Source organism: Schistocerca gregaria, chromosome X, assembly GCF_023897955.1.
Source record: "Schistocerca gregaria isolate iqSchGreg1 chromosome X, iqSchGreg1.2, whole genome shotgun sequence".
NCBI classification, from domain to species: Eukaryota; Metazoa; Arthropoda; class Insecta; order Orthoptera; family Acrididae; genus Schistocerca; species Schistocerca gregaria.
This window is the reverse complement of record NC_064931.1, coordinates 275446594-275464139: the sequence shown is the minus strand read 5'-3', so window position 1 is coordinate 275464139 and position 17546 is coordinate 275446594. Positions and strand designations below refer to the sequence as shown.

General features: G+C 39.7%; 1 protein-coding gene across 1 annotated transcript in view; it reads right to left on the bottom strand.

The window, feature by feature from the left end:
• Positions 1 to 17546, bottom strand: part of LOC126298757 (transforming growth factor-beta-induced protein ig-h3-like) — a 309651-nt gene that overhangs the window by 146246 nt on the left and 145859 nt on the right. The window contains exon 3 of the mRNA XM_049990203.1: positions 3497 to 3561. Within this exon, the coding sequence (XP_049846160.1) occupies positions 3497 to 3561 (65 nt within the window). The remainder of the gene's footprint in view (positions 1 to 3496; positions 3562 to 17546) is intronic.

Below are 17546 nucleotides of genomic sequence, written 5' to 3'. Positions count from 1 at the left end.
TCGTTTGTCGACTAGTGAAGTCATCAGAAAATCAAAAGAAATTGCAAAACGATTTAGAATAGAAATCTGTATGATGCGAAAATCGGCAATTGACCTCAAATAACGAAAAGTGCGCGGTAATCCACATGAGCGCTAAAAGGAATCCGTTAAACTTCGGTTACACGATAAATCAGTAAAATCTACAGGCCGAAAGTTCAACGAAATCCCTAGGAATTACAATTATGAACTACTTAAATAGAAAGGAAAATGTTGTAGGGAAGGCGAACCAAAGACTGCGTTTCATTGTCAGGACATTTAGAAACTGTAACAGATCTACTAAAGTGGCTGGCCTACACTACGCGTGTCCGTCATGTTTTAGAAGACTGCTGCGCGGTGTGGGGTCCTTACCAGATAGGATTGACGGAGTACATCGAAAAAGTTCAAAGAAGAGCAGCACGTTTTGTATTATCGTGAAATAGAGGAGAGAGTGCCACTGAAATGATACTGGATTTGAGGTGGACATCGTTAAAACAAAGGCGTTTTTCGTTGCGGCGGAATCTTCTCACGAAATTTCAATCACAAGCTTTCTCCTCCGAATGCGAAAATATTTTGTTGAAGCCGACCTGCATAGGAAGGAACGATCACCATAATAAAATAAGGGACATCAGAGTTTTTTCAGAGCGCTATACGAGAATGGAATAATGGAGAATTGTGAGCACATAATGTTTTAATGTTAATACAAACAAGTATGCTTAAGCGATAAATGGATGTTTCGTTATGTTTCTTTTCGAACTTTTACCTAATAATTGTATTGCGTCAAGCCTAATTCAACTCCTCAGCAGAAGTCGATGAGTTAAACACCTGAACTGAGACCATCCTAGAACGGAAATGCTACGTTTCCGGACAAGGGGTTCCTATGCAAAATATTATGTACTCATTCCTCTGCACAAGTCCCATAAATTAGTAACGGGAATTTAGGAACACTATGTATAAGGCAAATTAACTTGTATGAAAAATTAGCAGTCACATTAAGTAACAGGAAATACTGCACACAAGAGATAATGTATATTTACAGATATTTTGCCCTCTGTAATGCAGACGCCAGTGATGATTGGCATGGGCCAGATACTATTCTGTCATTAAATAAATAAATAAATAAATAAAACAAATATTTCTTGGGCAGCTTACTCGTGTGTATTGTTGTAGCTTTTGTCGATTACAAAAAGATTTATTATTTCATATATATCCAAACATTATTCCATATTTTCTAGGAATTCACAATTGACAGGTAATCAATGGCAGCTATACAACTGATATTAACAGCTACAGCCTCCAAAGTTAAGTTCATGGGAGAAACTTCATAAGCATTTCAAATCCATACCAATGTTCGAGAATCAGACGCACTGTCCCTCTCCCATTTAATACAATCCTGTAAAAAATTGTGAAACCATGGGAAAAAGAAATAAAGCGACTCCAACTCGGGATTAAAAAACAGCAGAGAATCAATATGAAGTGTCTGGATTTAGCAGACGGTATCGCTGCTTTACAAACACTAGAGGAGAAGCCAAACTTGTCCTGGAAAAGTGTCACGAAATCTCACAGCAAATTGGCCTACGAATTTACTACGTGGAAATTCAATAAATCGGAGGAAGCCTGCAGGTAATTTTTCCATTATAAGTCGGTGAGGGGAAGTGTCCCAAGTTACACACTTTAAAAAATCTAGGTATCTAGGAGAGACCATCCACACATCAGGACTGATCACAATAGTCCCAATCAAGGAAGAATCTCAACATTACAAGAAGCACACAAGCTTACTTTGCGTCATTTCAGTAACAAATCTCTTTTTGTCAATGAGAAATTAAGGCAGCACAACACAGTAGTTCTAGCGGAACTCCACGCTGCAGAAAATACGACGATTCTTGGTCAAACAAACACAAGAGAGACTGAAAAGTAAGAAAGGAAATTTTTGAGGAAAATGGTTCTGTGTACTATGGAACTTAACATCTGAGGTCATCAGTCCCTAGAACTTAAAACTAGTTAAACCTAACTAACCTAAGGACATCACACACATCCATGCTGAGGCATGATTCTAACCTGCAACCGTTGCGGTCGCGTGGTTCCAGACTGAAGCGCCTAGAACCGCTCGGCCACCCCGGCCGGCCATACTGTATCGATACATTCCAAATGCCTCCAGTCTTTATTACATTCGTCGCTTCTTTTCCATGCAATTTCATATTCCAGAAATAAAGTCTCTTCAACATTTCCATTAATTCTGTATTTCATACCACTGCAACTATTCTTCCTTGCTTCATCCACCTGCTTGCTAGGTTAAAAAATCTTGCTATTAATTCTATTTTACCATTCCTAGTTTCGATGTTAAGAGGGACAGCCTTTGAGGAAAGTATTTGGACCTAGTTTTCGCAAGGGAATTTGGACAAAGAGGTCGTCGTGAAAGCTCTACAAACAGACAGAAACAATAACGGACATCTCTGGAAAAAGGATGAAATTCTATGGACATATTCACAGGATAAACAAGAACAGGCTCACTATGGAAAACTCGAAATTAGCAAAAAACACAAAATATGCCACTAAAACAGAAGAATATGTTAAAGAAGAGGGAATCATACAAGGTAACATAACGACCTTCCACACCTAAACAAACGTATATGCACACATACAAGTCTTAACGGGTTCAACTACACCAGCACACTGACCATAAAAAATTGCTTGCCTTTCACATAGAACACCTCATCGTAGCACATAACTTTATCCTCTCACATAATATCGACGCTAGATGTTCCTAGAATATCAAGTACGTGGTGCACAGACGTGGAGAGGCCTGTTTCGGGCGCACGTACCGCCGGCAAGCAGGAGCGCAGCTTGCGGCTCGCTGCCACCGCGGCTTCAAAGCACGTAACGGCGTGCCGGCAGCTGCGGTCAGTAGGCCCAATTGGTTTGCGGACGTGCCGCGGTTTGTGGCAAATGACACCTGGCTTTGCCCTGGTCTTTTTGCGCTACAAAGCCCATAAACACTTTGGTGGTCCGATCACCAGCTAGAAGTACCCTGGTTCACTTGTGGGAAATGTCGGTCAGGCTTTGCTAGTCCTGTTGCCTCCAGTCAGCCCACCGAAAAATACCATCGCTCAGTTTCATAAAATTATTAAAATTTATAAGCGTTTACCCCTGGATCCCTTCGGGGCGGATTATATGTCTTCATGAAGTTTTTGCTTCAAATGATCATTTATAGTATCTCTCAGAATATTGACATTTCCTGATAGGGCATCCTGTACAGCATGTGACAGGTGATATGAGGTTGTGCAGCTAGCACGAAAAGCGTGATGATCACCATATCAGTGTTAGCAAGCTGAAATCCTAATAAGGCATACCAGGAATGTATGTGACTGTAGCAAGTTAAACTTTTCGTGTGAGCTTAAATAATCAGTAAGTAGTGTAAAAGTAAAAATTAATACTGGCTGGAATCGGAAGATAAGAGATGATAGTAAGAAACGTGGCTTACCTCCTGCGCAGCCTGGCTCGCGGGCGACTTGCTGGTAGCCTTCACAGCACTCGTAGCGGATCACCCTGCAAAACACAACACAGCGTTTGCTCATACTCTGCACTTTCATTATACACGTTTTGCTTTTGTTCTGTGATATACGACGCTGGTTAGAGGCTTTAGTACGCAATTCTGGTGACAGATATAACGCTGAGTACGATGCTAGAATTTGGTGGGGGGGGGGGGGGGGGGAAGGGGGTGGAGAGAGGCCGGGATTAGTACGGACAATAACGGGAAGAATATTTCCGGAAATTATGAAATGAGGATAGAGAAGAGTATACAGAGGAAGGAAAGGAACAGGGAGGGGAGAAGATCCAAGTTTTAGAAAGCGAGGTGAATAAGGTATTAAGAACAGGGAAGAATGGTAAATCACCTGGACCAGGCAGTATCAATTCGGAGCTTTTTCGAAATAGTGAAACTAATAACACGGTTATTCAATAAAATGTTACGTGGAGATACAATACCCAAGGAAATCAAGCTGGGCGATATTAATTCTATTTTTAAGAAAGAATATCGCAAAAGATGCTCGAATTATCGAGGAATTTGTGTTATAAACACATTAACGAGAATTTTTGGGAAAATCAGCTGGAAAAAATTTTAAAACCCAGTAGAAAAATGTGGTTTTACAGCTGGTAGATCAAGCCTAGACAATATTTTTACATTACGACAGATCTTAGAGAAATATAGCGAAAACAAAAAAAACATAGGATTAAATTTCATAGATTTACATAAAGCATATAATAATGTCCCAAGCAAACTACTTTGGAGAGCATTACATACGACAAACATATGGGATAGGTTAATTAAAATAGTACAAGAAATGTATAAAGCTAACATATGTCAAGTGAAAATTGGTAGCACACTTTCACTGAAATTTAGAACAAGCAAGGGTCTGTTACAAGGCTGCACCATTACACTAACATTATTTAAAATCGATACAGACATCAATCTTAATACATGGTCTCGTAAATGCAATGGGATGGGGCTATGAATTGCAGAGGGAGTTTACCTGCATCACCTATTATTTGCTGATGATCAAGTAGTTATAGCAAAGGTTATATATGTAACCAATTAGCAATGGAATACAGAAACTGGGGATTGAAGATTATTTACCACAAAACAGAATACCTCACTAATGATCCAGATGTCTTATTGATAGAGGGAATGGAAATTAAGAAGGTCAATACTTTCTGTTATTTGGGATCCATTTTAGAGATGGAGGGATCATCAGAGGTAGAAATTAATAAAAGATTGCCAGTGGAAGGAAGGTCACTGGGATGCTCAACTCAGTCTTATGGAGCAGAAATGTAATAAACCAAAACAAAAAATCATATAAATCGATACTAGAGAGCGTAGTTATGTACAGAGTGGAGACTTGGATTACTAATCTGAAACACAAAAAAAGCTGCAAGCAGTAGAAATGGACTCCTAGAGATCAGCAAGTATTTCTAGAAAAGAGAATGTAAGAAACAACGAAATAATAAAGAGAATGAAAGTAAGAGAAAGAATACATGACGTGGTGGATAAACAGAAGTTAAAATGGTACGGGCATGCAAGAAGAACTGAGGAAGCTAGAATTCCGAAAATGATCCTGGAATGGGAACCGGAGGGAAAGAAGAGAAGAGGACGCCTTATGATCACCTAGCTCTACAATGTACGATTAACAGTGGGAAGACTTGGCGCAGAGGAAGAAGATATACAAAATTGAAACACCTGGAGGGACATCCTGAGGAGATAAATTAAGATCTAATAATTTCTGTGTATTTGTTATGTTGGAGAAAAATCTTTGTATAGAGAAAAATCTCGATAAATAAAAAATAATAAAAATTCCGTCTTTTCCAGGTGAATCTTTTTTCTGTGAACCAGACACGTTTCGCCTATTCATGTTAGGCATCTTCAGTGGTCTATAATATGTAAGAAGATTATTTAGTTACACATATCTTGTTATGAGATTTTTACAGCTTTTATTTAAATCTGTTTCTATTCATAACTGTATGGAATGTAAGTAAAAAACTACAGTCACATAACTATAAGTAGAAATAGCTAGATTTAAACAAAACTTTCAAACAATTACTACATATCTAATATAAAGATATGTCTAAGTAAATAATCTTTTTGTATATTATAGACCACTGAAGATGCCTAACATGAACCGGCGAAACATACCTGGTAAACAGAAATAAATTCAGTTGTAAAATACGGAATTTTCATAATTTTTATGATAAAGAAGAACTTATACCGGCTCCTTCCCCCTCCCCTCCTTCTCCCCCTTCTCCGGCAATGTACGTACCTGCTGCGCAAAACGGAACACAACTAGTAGTCTAAGATCTCGACTTAAGCCAACCTTCCCTCATCCAGTTTCCTAATAAAACGTGTATTTCATATATTATAAAGTATAAATAAACGAAACACGATAGGATTGCCGCCCCATGTCGCTGCACCGCTATTTTAATTAACGTTGTTTAATGAAATGTTTTTCGATATTTGCTCTCATGCAGGTTTTTTAATTACCATCAAAGAGGAGTAAAACATGTAAATTAAACACCAAAGTAAGATTGCCTGTCTTTTTTCCCGCAGTAATGGATGTAGCTAGGTCCAAACAGGCAAACTTGTAGGAGTAAATTATTCTCATTGAGTTTCCTTATACAATCATACGTAAAATGTAGATAACTTTGTTGCAAACACGACAGCATAGCGTTGTCTTAGAAAAACTGGGCCTACTTTAGGGTTGCTGCAGTTTCAAGTTACAGTAACTGAGTACGAGAGCTTGTCGCGTAGAATCCAAGAAATTCCCACAGTTTTCTTCCAACCTCTACTGCAGCACCGCCAAACGACTTGAATGTCTAAACACACTGCGAAATGATTGTGTATTGGAGCGTAGAAGCACCCTCAAAACCCATATCTACACTCAGCTAATAAACTTACCATCGACTCCATAAGTTCGCGTCAAAGATGGACTCTCACAATCAGCTATAGTATGAGAACGAAAATATTGACAGCTGTCAAGAAGAATCTAACTTTGTCGCAACAAGATGAGACATATTCTTTGCAAAAAAGCAGGTTAAAAAGGACAAAATATTATTATAACGATTAAAAATAACATATCCATTTGATAGTAGTGTCGATAAATAGGTTTTATTTAACCTTTCTACATGTAAATCAGCAGCATCCGCTGTTACTGATTTCTTGCTTGCTGTTGAGTCAGCTGGAGGTTAAAAAAAGTTAAGTTTTATTTCTAAAAGCAACTTTGTTACGGGAAAGTTTGAGAAACCGATATTACGAAACAGAATTTTTATTTCCGTATCACAATGCACCTCCAGAGCTCAGGTGAATAAAAATAAAGAGGCAGTACTGAAGACTAAACGTCAAAATCGACAAGGATTTGAATTTATAGGATTACAGAACCTTTACATCCCAGGTCTATTGATTTTTTGGATGTCTTAAGAATTATCGGTTTAAGAAGGCTTTGGTACAGTTATTAGCCGATTACTGGGAGAATGACTATTTGGCATCAATAATGCAAACTAAGGAAGTATTTATAGCCTTTGGAAGTCACAGGTACTCTTATCAAATTAAGAAAATAATTTCGTAAAAACTGAAGAAATTGATGAAGAAGCGGACATGGGGATTATTATTCATATTAGCAAAATGCCACTAAGTTCAAAAATTTTAGTAAAATTCTCTGATACTAATGTTTTAATAATTTTGCTGCCCAATATGCATAAAGCCTCTGAGTCTGAAATTTGGTTGGCAGTTTCAGCAACTAAGACAAAAAAACAATGAACATATTAATTCTATCAACTGCGCAGAATTAGCATCGATGTTGGAACCCGATTATGTCTACGTTTACCAGCATTCCATGCATTTACAAGCTGCGATTACAGCTCTGCTTTCTGCAATAAAGGAAAAGTCACAGCGTTTCAATGTTTTGCAAAAATCTGCAAAACAAGTTTTTTGTCATTTACAGATGACAGCGACGTTTGACGAAAAAAGTGAAGTGGTTCAGGAGTCTGCTGTTATGTGTGGCATAAAGCAGTAAGAAAGTGTTAACGACGCGAAATTTCGTATGTTCCAAACGAATTATTCAAACTAAAAAGGTAATGAGCAATATGTTAAAAAATTAAAATCTTCAATTCAAATATAATACCACCATATTGGAAATCGTTAAACAAAAAATGTTACGCACTATGTATGTAAATTCAATGTGGCTGTAGCGTTCTCGCTTCCCACGTCCGGGCTCCCGGTTTCGATTCGCGGCGGGGTCATTTGAACCGTCAATGTGGCTTAATGCTACCGACCCGTATTGTAAACCTACAGCCTGAATCTTGTGGCTGGTACACGAATGGCTATTGAAAGCTAATCCTCGGGGACCCAACACCCTTTACAAATTGACAAAATTTTACGGGTTACACACAGGGATAGTAATGATGACAATCCCTCAGAATTTGATTTCAGTATCTCAAGTTCTGATGTTCAGATTCTAAATAAATATTAGTATTTGAAATCTTTATATTTTAAATTGTACTATATACTACAGTGTTTTTGCAACAGCAAATGTGTTGATAGGTTTTTAAGGTGTTGATTTATTTTCTTCATTTATTGACCATACTTTATAAATAAATACGTAAAATCTGAAAGGTGAGTGAATATTTCTTATTATTAGTATATTGTGAATTTATATAGTGGAAATTATTAGGTGCTTTAAAACGTTAAACGCTGAGTGTAGATTTGCGTTTTGAGCGTGCTTCTACACGAAATAAATACAATACACAATCATTTCACAGAGTGTTTATTACACGCCAGTCGCTTGGCAGCGCTGCAGTAGCGGTTGCAAGAAAACTGTGGAAGTTTTGCGATTCATTATCTTGGAGTCTGGTTACACGGAGAAAAGAGCATGCCCACTTTCCTTTACTCGGCGACTCACACACATCTATTATTCTGCGTCTTTCTCTATCGCACAGATTTGTACTTTCAGTGTTTCTCTGTTATTGCAGCCTAAACCACAGCAGTCCTAGTTCCAGTTTTGCTAAGTAAACCCTGCACCTTCGTGTTCGAAGTAAAAGTATCTACATTATGTATGTTATTGTACAAGGAAACTCAATTAAGGTAATTTACTCCTACACGCTTACCTGTTTTCTCCTAGCAACCTTTCATTACTGCCTGGAAAAAGGTAATTACTTCAGCGTTTTCTTTATGTCTTGATTGCTGCTGATTTTTTCAAGAATCTGCATCAGTGTAAATATCGAAATAATTAAACTAACACTTTTAATCAGAAACAGCTGGGCAGGGATATGGAGCGGCATCCCTAGTACGTTTTGTATATTTATTATATACATTATATAGTATATATACATTATATATATATATTTTATACTACAGGATCTTAGACTATAGTCTCCTTGTCGGCCAGGAGAGCAGCCGAACGCAGGAAGTAGTGGCTAGGGAGTCGAGCTAGAGCAACAGGTGGCTGCAACCAGTGGATGACATGTGCCACCTCTCCGTTGCTCCTGCTACCCTGGGCGCCAGCGCGGATGACGTAACACGGCGCTCCCAGCGGTCCATAGGGGGTTGGCAACACTGTTTACAGTGATGGCTGTTGTGGCTCAACGGTTCTAGGCGCTTTAGTCCGGAACCGCACGACTGCTGCGGTCGCACGTTCGAATCCTGCCTCGGGCATGGATGTGTGTGATGTTCTTAGGTTAGTTAGGTTTAATTAGTTCTAGGGGGCTGATGACCTCAGATGTTAAGTCCCATAGTGCTCAGAGCCATTTGAACCATCTGAATGCCGCATACAAGAAAAGCGGAAATCAGTATTCACTAAATCACAAGGCAAACGATAGCGTGTGTTGAGTGATCGTGACGGACAATCATGGTAGAGGATTGTGACGAAAAATAAGAGGAAGAAAGCTGCAAAAGTCGCGGCAGAACTGATCTGTCATACAGATGCCCATAACGAGAAAACGTGTTGGCGAAGCCATAGAACCTCGACAATGGAGTAAAGGAAGAATGTCATTTGGTCGGATGAGTCTTTTTTCACGCATTTTCTAGCTTCTGGCCGAATTTACTGGTGGTGTAAGCCGACCCAAACCGACGATGCACACTGCTTGCTGTCAAGAGTGAAACATGGCATAGTTCGGTGATGATTTGGACAGACATATCGTGGTATTCCACGGACCAATGGTTACTCTGCGAGGTCGCATTACTGTCAAGGATTATGTGACCATTTTGGTAGACCTGGTCCATCACATGGTACAATACTTGTTCCCCAGTGCTGATGCTGTGTTCCAAGAAGACAGGGCCTCTGATCGCACAGATAGCATTGTCTAGGGCTAGCTTTGTGAGCACAAGAATAAACTTCCGCATCTCTGCTGGCCACTACAGTCACAACTCAGTGTAACTGAGCCTTTGTGGTCTACTTTGTAGCGAAGGGCGTGTGATCGCTATCCACCTCCATAATCGTTACCTGAACTTGTCACTAATTTGCAGCAAGAATGGTATAAGATTCTCTTGCAAGTCATACAGGACATGTATTTATCCATCCCGAGACGACAGAAACTGTATTGAATTCCAACAGGTTTCTTGCACTGTATTAGACGTGATAAGGTGTTATGCTTGTGGTGTTTCCGTATTTTTGTCCACCCCTTGTGGTTAGGATAAGAAACACAGTCGTCATTAAGAAGAAAAATGTTTCTGAGAAGGAAGTCTGTAGCATGAAAAATAAGTTGAGTGTTAGGAAACCTGTTCTGAAAGCAGTTATCTGGAGTGTAGCCTCATACCGACGTGTAACGTGGGCGATAAACACACAATAAGAGAATTAAAGCTTTTGAAATGTGGTTCTACAGAAGTATGTTAAAATTAGGTGGGTAGATTGAATAACCAGTGTGGTGGTTCTGAATCGAATTGGGGAAAACATAAAATGGCTGTAGTCTTTTCTGTTGTTGGTTAAATTAAGAATGTTTCAGTAACGCTGTAATGGAATGTGTAGGAGTAGTGCCTAAGAGCTGTTTCCATTTTCTGTATTACATTTAATCCTTTCAATATCTAGCCCTCGTTAAATATTCATTACATACCGAACAAAAAAATCATTTATACGTAACTCGTAATCTGTCTCATTCAACAGCATTTGGTTAGAAAATGAGAAAAATTCTCTATAGTAGATAGAATTAAGCGTCTGAGATACGTCAGGATAATTAAAATTCAGTTGGCAATCGCTAGAGCAGATAGCAAGAGGTTCAAACGCAACACGATTTCTGACTAAACATAGCTGAAAACGTAACTCATATATAATTTACTGAACCTTCCAAAACTCTCTTGATACTCTTAGCAGATGACATCGGAAAGTGTAGTGAAGAGACCACGACAGAGACAATCTAAAATGCAGAAGTACGAAGAAATCAAAATAGACAGCTATAGTTTATGGACGTCGCGTCCCATCGGTCAGGGTGTTATGACACCATTACGTCCAACGGGAAGCGAATTTGAAAGTGTTCAAAGATATCGCAAGAGCATTGTTCACGTTTTATCCATCAAAACCAAATAAAGGCAATAAGACGAGTGTATCAGTAAGATATTGGATAGAAGCAGATAGAGGCATTCTCATCACTGGGGAACGGAAGTCTTGTGGGAATGTCGGGGTAACTACACGTAAGGTAAAAACAAGGGGAAACATTCAGAATTAATCACAGTACGTTTTCATAAGGAGATCGTATCCCTTATTCAGAAGGCCACCGTAACTCACAACTGTTTTCAACTAGCTGCAAAGTCATTGCAGTAAACCTCCATTATTATCAACTTGCGTATGACACGAGAAACAGAAGGGAGAAGATGCGTGAGGTAATTGACTTTTTGTTAGTTGAATACAAGTTTTATCTAATTTCTGACTAAATAACAATAAGAAATACATCGTACTTTACCTAGAGCAGAAATCAAGTTGGTTGCAAAAAACTGAGCATCTCAATGGTATAATCGCAAGTTTTAAACGACGTAACAGAAGCAATGAGTGGGTGTTGCCACTTCGGATGGAACTTATGATTCTGGCAACGTTATTCGCCACCCTTCAACAGAATACGTGCTGACAACAGTTGAGAAACGGGGAATCTCATCTTCAGGGCGAGGTGAGTAGTGGTCACATCACTGGGAAATAGTGGTGTTCAAATCTTCAATAGGCCATCCAGGCTGTGCTTTCGCCTTCATCGTCTACGGCGAAAGTGGGAGTGGTTCTTTTGAAAGTGCGCTGCCATTTTCCTTTCCTTTCCTGGTACTATAGAAACGTTTGCTCTCCCCCAGTGACCTCGCTGTCTGCGGGTATTAAACACTAATTTCCCTTGCTTTACTTTCTCCGTTAGATCAAGAGAGTGAAGAATTTGAAAGGAATTAGGGAGTGCATGTACTGCAGTCTTAAGACAAATGTTACGAATCTCTATGCTGGGGTAAAGAAAGTGTTTACACCAGTGAATCTACCTTAAACAATTTTCAGGCTGCAGAGATCATTATTTCGTTTGCTTGTTATAAGCAAGATCATCAATGAAGAATGAATGAACTGAAATAGGACAGTGTAAGAGTAGACCAGAAAATTAAATACGGTTAGACCTAAAAATTACCAATGTGCTAAAAGGATGACAGTTAAGCCTCACAACGGTGGTAATGAGATTTTTGACAAGTCAGTTACTTAAGCTACCTGAAAAGAGCGAGCGGTTGGAGACCAAAAGAAATAAACCAAAAAATAACATCCACTTGGGAAATTAACTGCCGTACTTAAAAGTAAATTTACCGTTTGTTTAAAAAAAAGTTAGTAGCCAGCACATACTCTGAGTTACAGCCCATGGCAGTGAGACATCTACATCTACTTTTACATCTACACTCCGCAAGCCACCTTACGGCGTGTGACAGAGTAGTTTGTGAACCACTGCCACTTTCTCCTACGATTCGCGGAACGGACGATTACTGGACATGGACGATAAATGCGCAAACTTTTCCAGCAATGAGGTTAGCTCGACGCGCCAAGGAAAGAAGTATATTACGAATATCAGTGTTTCTCAGGAATATGAACAGATGGTTCAAATGGCTCTGTGCACTATGAGACTTAACTTTTGAGGTCATTAGTCCCCTAGAACTTAGAACTACTTAAACCTAACTAACCTAAGGACATCACACACATCCATGCCCGAGGCAGGATTCGAACCTGCGACCGTAGTGGTCGCGCGGTTCCAGTGCCTAGAACCGCTCGTTCACATGGGCCGGTCATAAATATTTAAAACATAATAATACGCAGAACGAAATTTACATATTCACAGGCACTTTGTGCACACGACTTCAGGAAAGGCATCCAGCAACAAAGTTTAACGATAAAATAAAATTTCCCAAATCCCGAAAAAGTTGCCCCTACTGAACGGGATCAACGCTAGAGAAAGGAAGGAGACCGTAGACAGTAAGCATTCAGTGTAATCTTGCAACTCTTGATTTTGGTTTTATGACAAGACCAAGAGAATTTCTCATCTGCTGGCTAGGATGTTAAGATGAATTGTTAGGTATCTCGAAAGAAACACTTCATATTCGCATAGGAGTTCTGAAATCACTCGGAAATTACAAAGGAAGTATAATTTTTAACAAAGAAAGGAAACTCTATCCATTGGAATCTAGTGGCTGGTAGGCAGCTGAGACAGGAAATACGAATTTACAGCACAAGCTGTTAATATCTACGCCAGACAGAGGAGTTAAGTTGTTGCCTGTCAGAGGGAACTGGATGGGCCTCAAGTCGAAGTTTGAAAACAATATCTAATCTAAGGATAGACAGTGAGAAGCTACGTTCAGTTCTGGTCAAGAGTTACGATACGCATCGATAACTGATTTTTGCTGTTATTCGGTCAAAAGGCAAGACTCGCGACACCATTCGAGGAAATGAAGTGCAGCTTCACGGGTTGAGAGAGTAGGTTATGTTACATCAGTGATTGCAATATCGAGAAAAATGTACAAAGAATTCGACAGTATGAGCAAGGTCATCGCCATATTAGCCGACAATGGTCATCCGGTATAGTGCACAATCGCGATTCACGCTGAACGCAATGAGACACCATTCACCAGTAGTCCATGCTCCAAGGTCACGAGTCCGCTCCAAATGCAACCGTTTGCGTTGTGGTTTTAATGGTAGCCTACGCATGTGACGGTAAATCCACTGTCTGGCTGCAGGATGATACAGAACGTTGCAGGAAGTCCATAACTTGTTCTCGGAGGGCAGGCGAAGATGTGAGGGCTTTACTATGTTCCTGATGCACTGTACGATGATCATCCCTTGTGGCGGTCGGACGCGGTCGACTGGAAACTTGACGATGAGTATGCTTGCTCTCACGTTCCCTTGCAGTACAACACGGGGCCAATGTCAAATCTGAATGCCCCACAAACCTGGATCTTCCACACATTAGACCATCAGGACAAATGGAGACTCACAATGAGGCTGCTTTCAAACCCTGTCGGGTGCCGAGAACGCCGTCTCACATTGTTGTGCGGCATCTCCGTGCCCTTCGCAGTGATCACTCGACATCTGACACTGTTCACGCCCGTTCTATACGCTACCACGTTTGGTAACAAAACCAAAAACGAAAAATACTAACGCACTCTGGTGAACTTTCGACCTGTCACAGAGATGGCAATTGTTACCTTCACAACCAAACATGTCTTCTGGGAGCTTCACTTTTTTGTTGGGCAGTGTATGAGACGGCCGATCAAATGTTTATCGCCCATCAAACGTAACAGGAGGAACGTTTTTAACGAGCAGTCGAAGATATATACTGGACTGCACTCCAATGAAAGACCATTTTCGTCATTGTTAGGTAACGGTGACAGCGAATTTATTTTGATGTGCCAAGAAGCCTAAATGCTCCCGGTCGTGACAGCATAAGTGTGGGATATTATACCTTTAGGTTGTTGCACAAACCTACATATCCTTTAAATTTTGAGTTAGTTATTTACATGTTCCATAGGCCATTTGAACGATTCTCTTACCGAAATGATGTGGAACGAGTCAGTTTACAGGATACGTATGCAAGATTAGTGCTAATATGAATGAACACTAAATTTTTTAGTTCTACTCGTTCAACTAAGCTTAAAAAAAGGTTTTTTCTCTTCGTTGCTTGAGAAGATCTGTAATATGCTTCTTCCCGTCCAAGTTTTCGTCAATATATGCACCCAAACATACGGGACCTTCTCCCTTACTTACTGACTCCTACTCATCTGCTACATTAACTATAGGTATGACTATTTGTTGTACAGAACAGAATATAATGTGTTTTTCCAGAATTTAGAGAGAGTCTATTTTCAGACAACGACTTATTACTTCTTTGAAAAACATTAATAACAATCGTTTCTGTGGGATTTAATATAACAGTCGCATCACCTGCAAAAGTACCAACTCTGCTTGTTGAATGTAAGGAGAGGCCAGTCACATATATATATTTCTTGTTGTTGTTGTGGTCTTCAGTTCTGAGACTGATTTGATGCAGCTCTCCATGCTACTCTATCCTGTGCAAGAATCTTTATCTGCGAGTAACTATTGCTCACCACATTCATCTTAATCTGTTTAGTGTATTCACCTCTTGCTCTCACTCTACGATTTATGCCCTCTACGCTGCCCTCCAATACGAAATTGGAGTTCGCTTGATGCCTCAGGACATGTCCTACCAACCGATCTCATCTTCTGGTCAAGTGCTCCTCAATTCTGTTCAGTACCTCCTAATTAGTTACGTGATCTACCCATCCAATCTTCAGCATTCTTCTGTAGCACCATATGTCGAAAGCTTCTATTCTCTTCCTGTCTAAACTTTTTGTCGTCCATGATTCACTTCCATACAAGCCTACACCCCATACAAATACTTTGAGAAGACACTTCCTGACTCTTAAATCTATACTCTATGTTAAGAAATTTCTCTTCTTCAGGAACGCTTTTCTCGCCATTTCCAGTCTTCATTTTGTATCCTCTCTACTTTCACCATCATCAGTTAGTTTGCTCCCAAAATAGCAAAACTCATCTACTACTTTAAGTGTATCATTTCCTAATCTAATTCCCTCAGCATCACCCGACTTAATTCGACTACATTCCATTATCCTCGTTTTGATTTTGCTGTTCTTCATCTTATATCCTCTTTTCAAGACACTGTCCATTCCGTTCAACTGCTCTTCCAGGTCCTTTGCTGTCTCTAAAAGCATTACGATGTCATCGGCAAACCGCAAAGTTTTTATCTCTTCTCCATGGATTTTAATTCCTACTCCAATTTTTTTCTTTTGTTTCCTTTACTGCTTGCTCAATATACAGATTGAATAACATCGGGGATAGGCTACAACCCTGTCTCACTCCCTTCCCAGTCACTGCTTCCCTTTCATGCCCCTCGACAGTTATAACTGGTATCTGCTTTCTATAAAAACTGTGAATAGCCTTTCGTTCCCTGTACTTGATCCCTGCCACCTTCTAAACGCAAAACAAAGCGCTTCTTGACAGCCATTCAATGGTTTATCTTCGTTAAATGATTAGCATAGCGGTTAAATGATGAATGTTGTATGATGCCCCCACATCACTAATCACGCGAAGGCTATGCTTTTGTGATTTGTTGGGAAAACACTGCAGCATCCTCAGTACAGCCCGGCTGTTTCACAGTGTGATTTTTACATGCTTGGCGACTTGAAGAAAGACAAGCGTAGACGTCGGTTTCAGTCCGACGGTGAAGTGCAACAATGGATCGTTCAGCGGCCAGTCGCTTCCTACGAAGCAGGAATTGATCGAATTGTGGTGACTATTTTTGAATGGAACGATTCTATGCTCCCCTTGTGACGAGTGTTCGGTTTTCATTTCACTGCCCCTCATATTGTGTAACGAACCGCCGGAAACTAGTCTCTTATACCAGAAAATGTCCTTGCCAATCTCCGAAACTATGTCAGTGGAGATGTAATTTACTACGTATAAGCCACGAGTAGTAACTAACCATTAGGTTGCTCGCTGAGCACACTACTTTAAATTACATTCCACGTTTATCACAATGATATTTGTATGATATGCATAAAGGAAAATGATCGGTTAATCTTTTATGTGCAATGATAGATGTTTGACAGCCAACGTCTCCTCACTCTTTAAGATAAAACTGAGTACTCGAAGACGTGACAATAATGGTCGGAAATGAATATTTAGTTTTTTTTTTTTGCTGAAACAACTCAAGCCTTGTAGCAACTAAAAATACTAAATTTTTTATTATAGGAACTGGTTCAAATGGCTCTGAGCACTATGGGACTTAACATCTGAGATCATCAGTCCCTTAGAACTACTTAAGCCTAACTAACCTAAGGACATCACACACATCCATGTCCGAGGCAGGATTCGAACCTGCGACGGTAGCGGTCGCGCGGTTCCAGACTGAAGCGCCTAGAACCGCTCGGCCACACTCGCCGGCTATTATAGGAACTGTACAGTGTGAAGTTCGCTAGCGTAATAAATGCATTACAATATAATATATAGAAAAAAGAGCTGGTGATTTCATTAGTTACCACAATAGTTATGTTAAAGGTGTCACCATTAGTCTCCAAGTAGTATTCTTAGATGTGTGTATTTCACTGGTAAGGAGACACGTACTTATTGTTGGACCTTCTCCCAGATGATCTACCACCACTGCTTCTGTTTACCTGTTTACTATTATATTTTTAGATCACAGTGATAGTACTTCGTGGAGGCCACGGAAAGTGGTCCCTAGGATATGAAAATAAGTCAAAGCTGTGTAATTTAAGAGCAATACAGTGAAATAATACTATGTTACTGTATTAATGTGCTAATTTAATTATAAACGAACATAAACCATGAAATTTAACAGTTTGTGTGAACATACTCTTCACTGGAGTGGAAGGAGTTGCCAAAAGTAAAGTTCTTGAATTCAATCTTAAACTATACCGCATTATATGTTCATAATATTTAGTGTGCTCTATAGGCTGTGTGTTACCATGTATCAATGTCCTTTCTGTACTAATTTTAACCACGTGA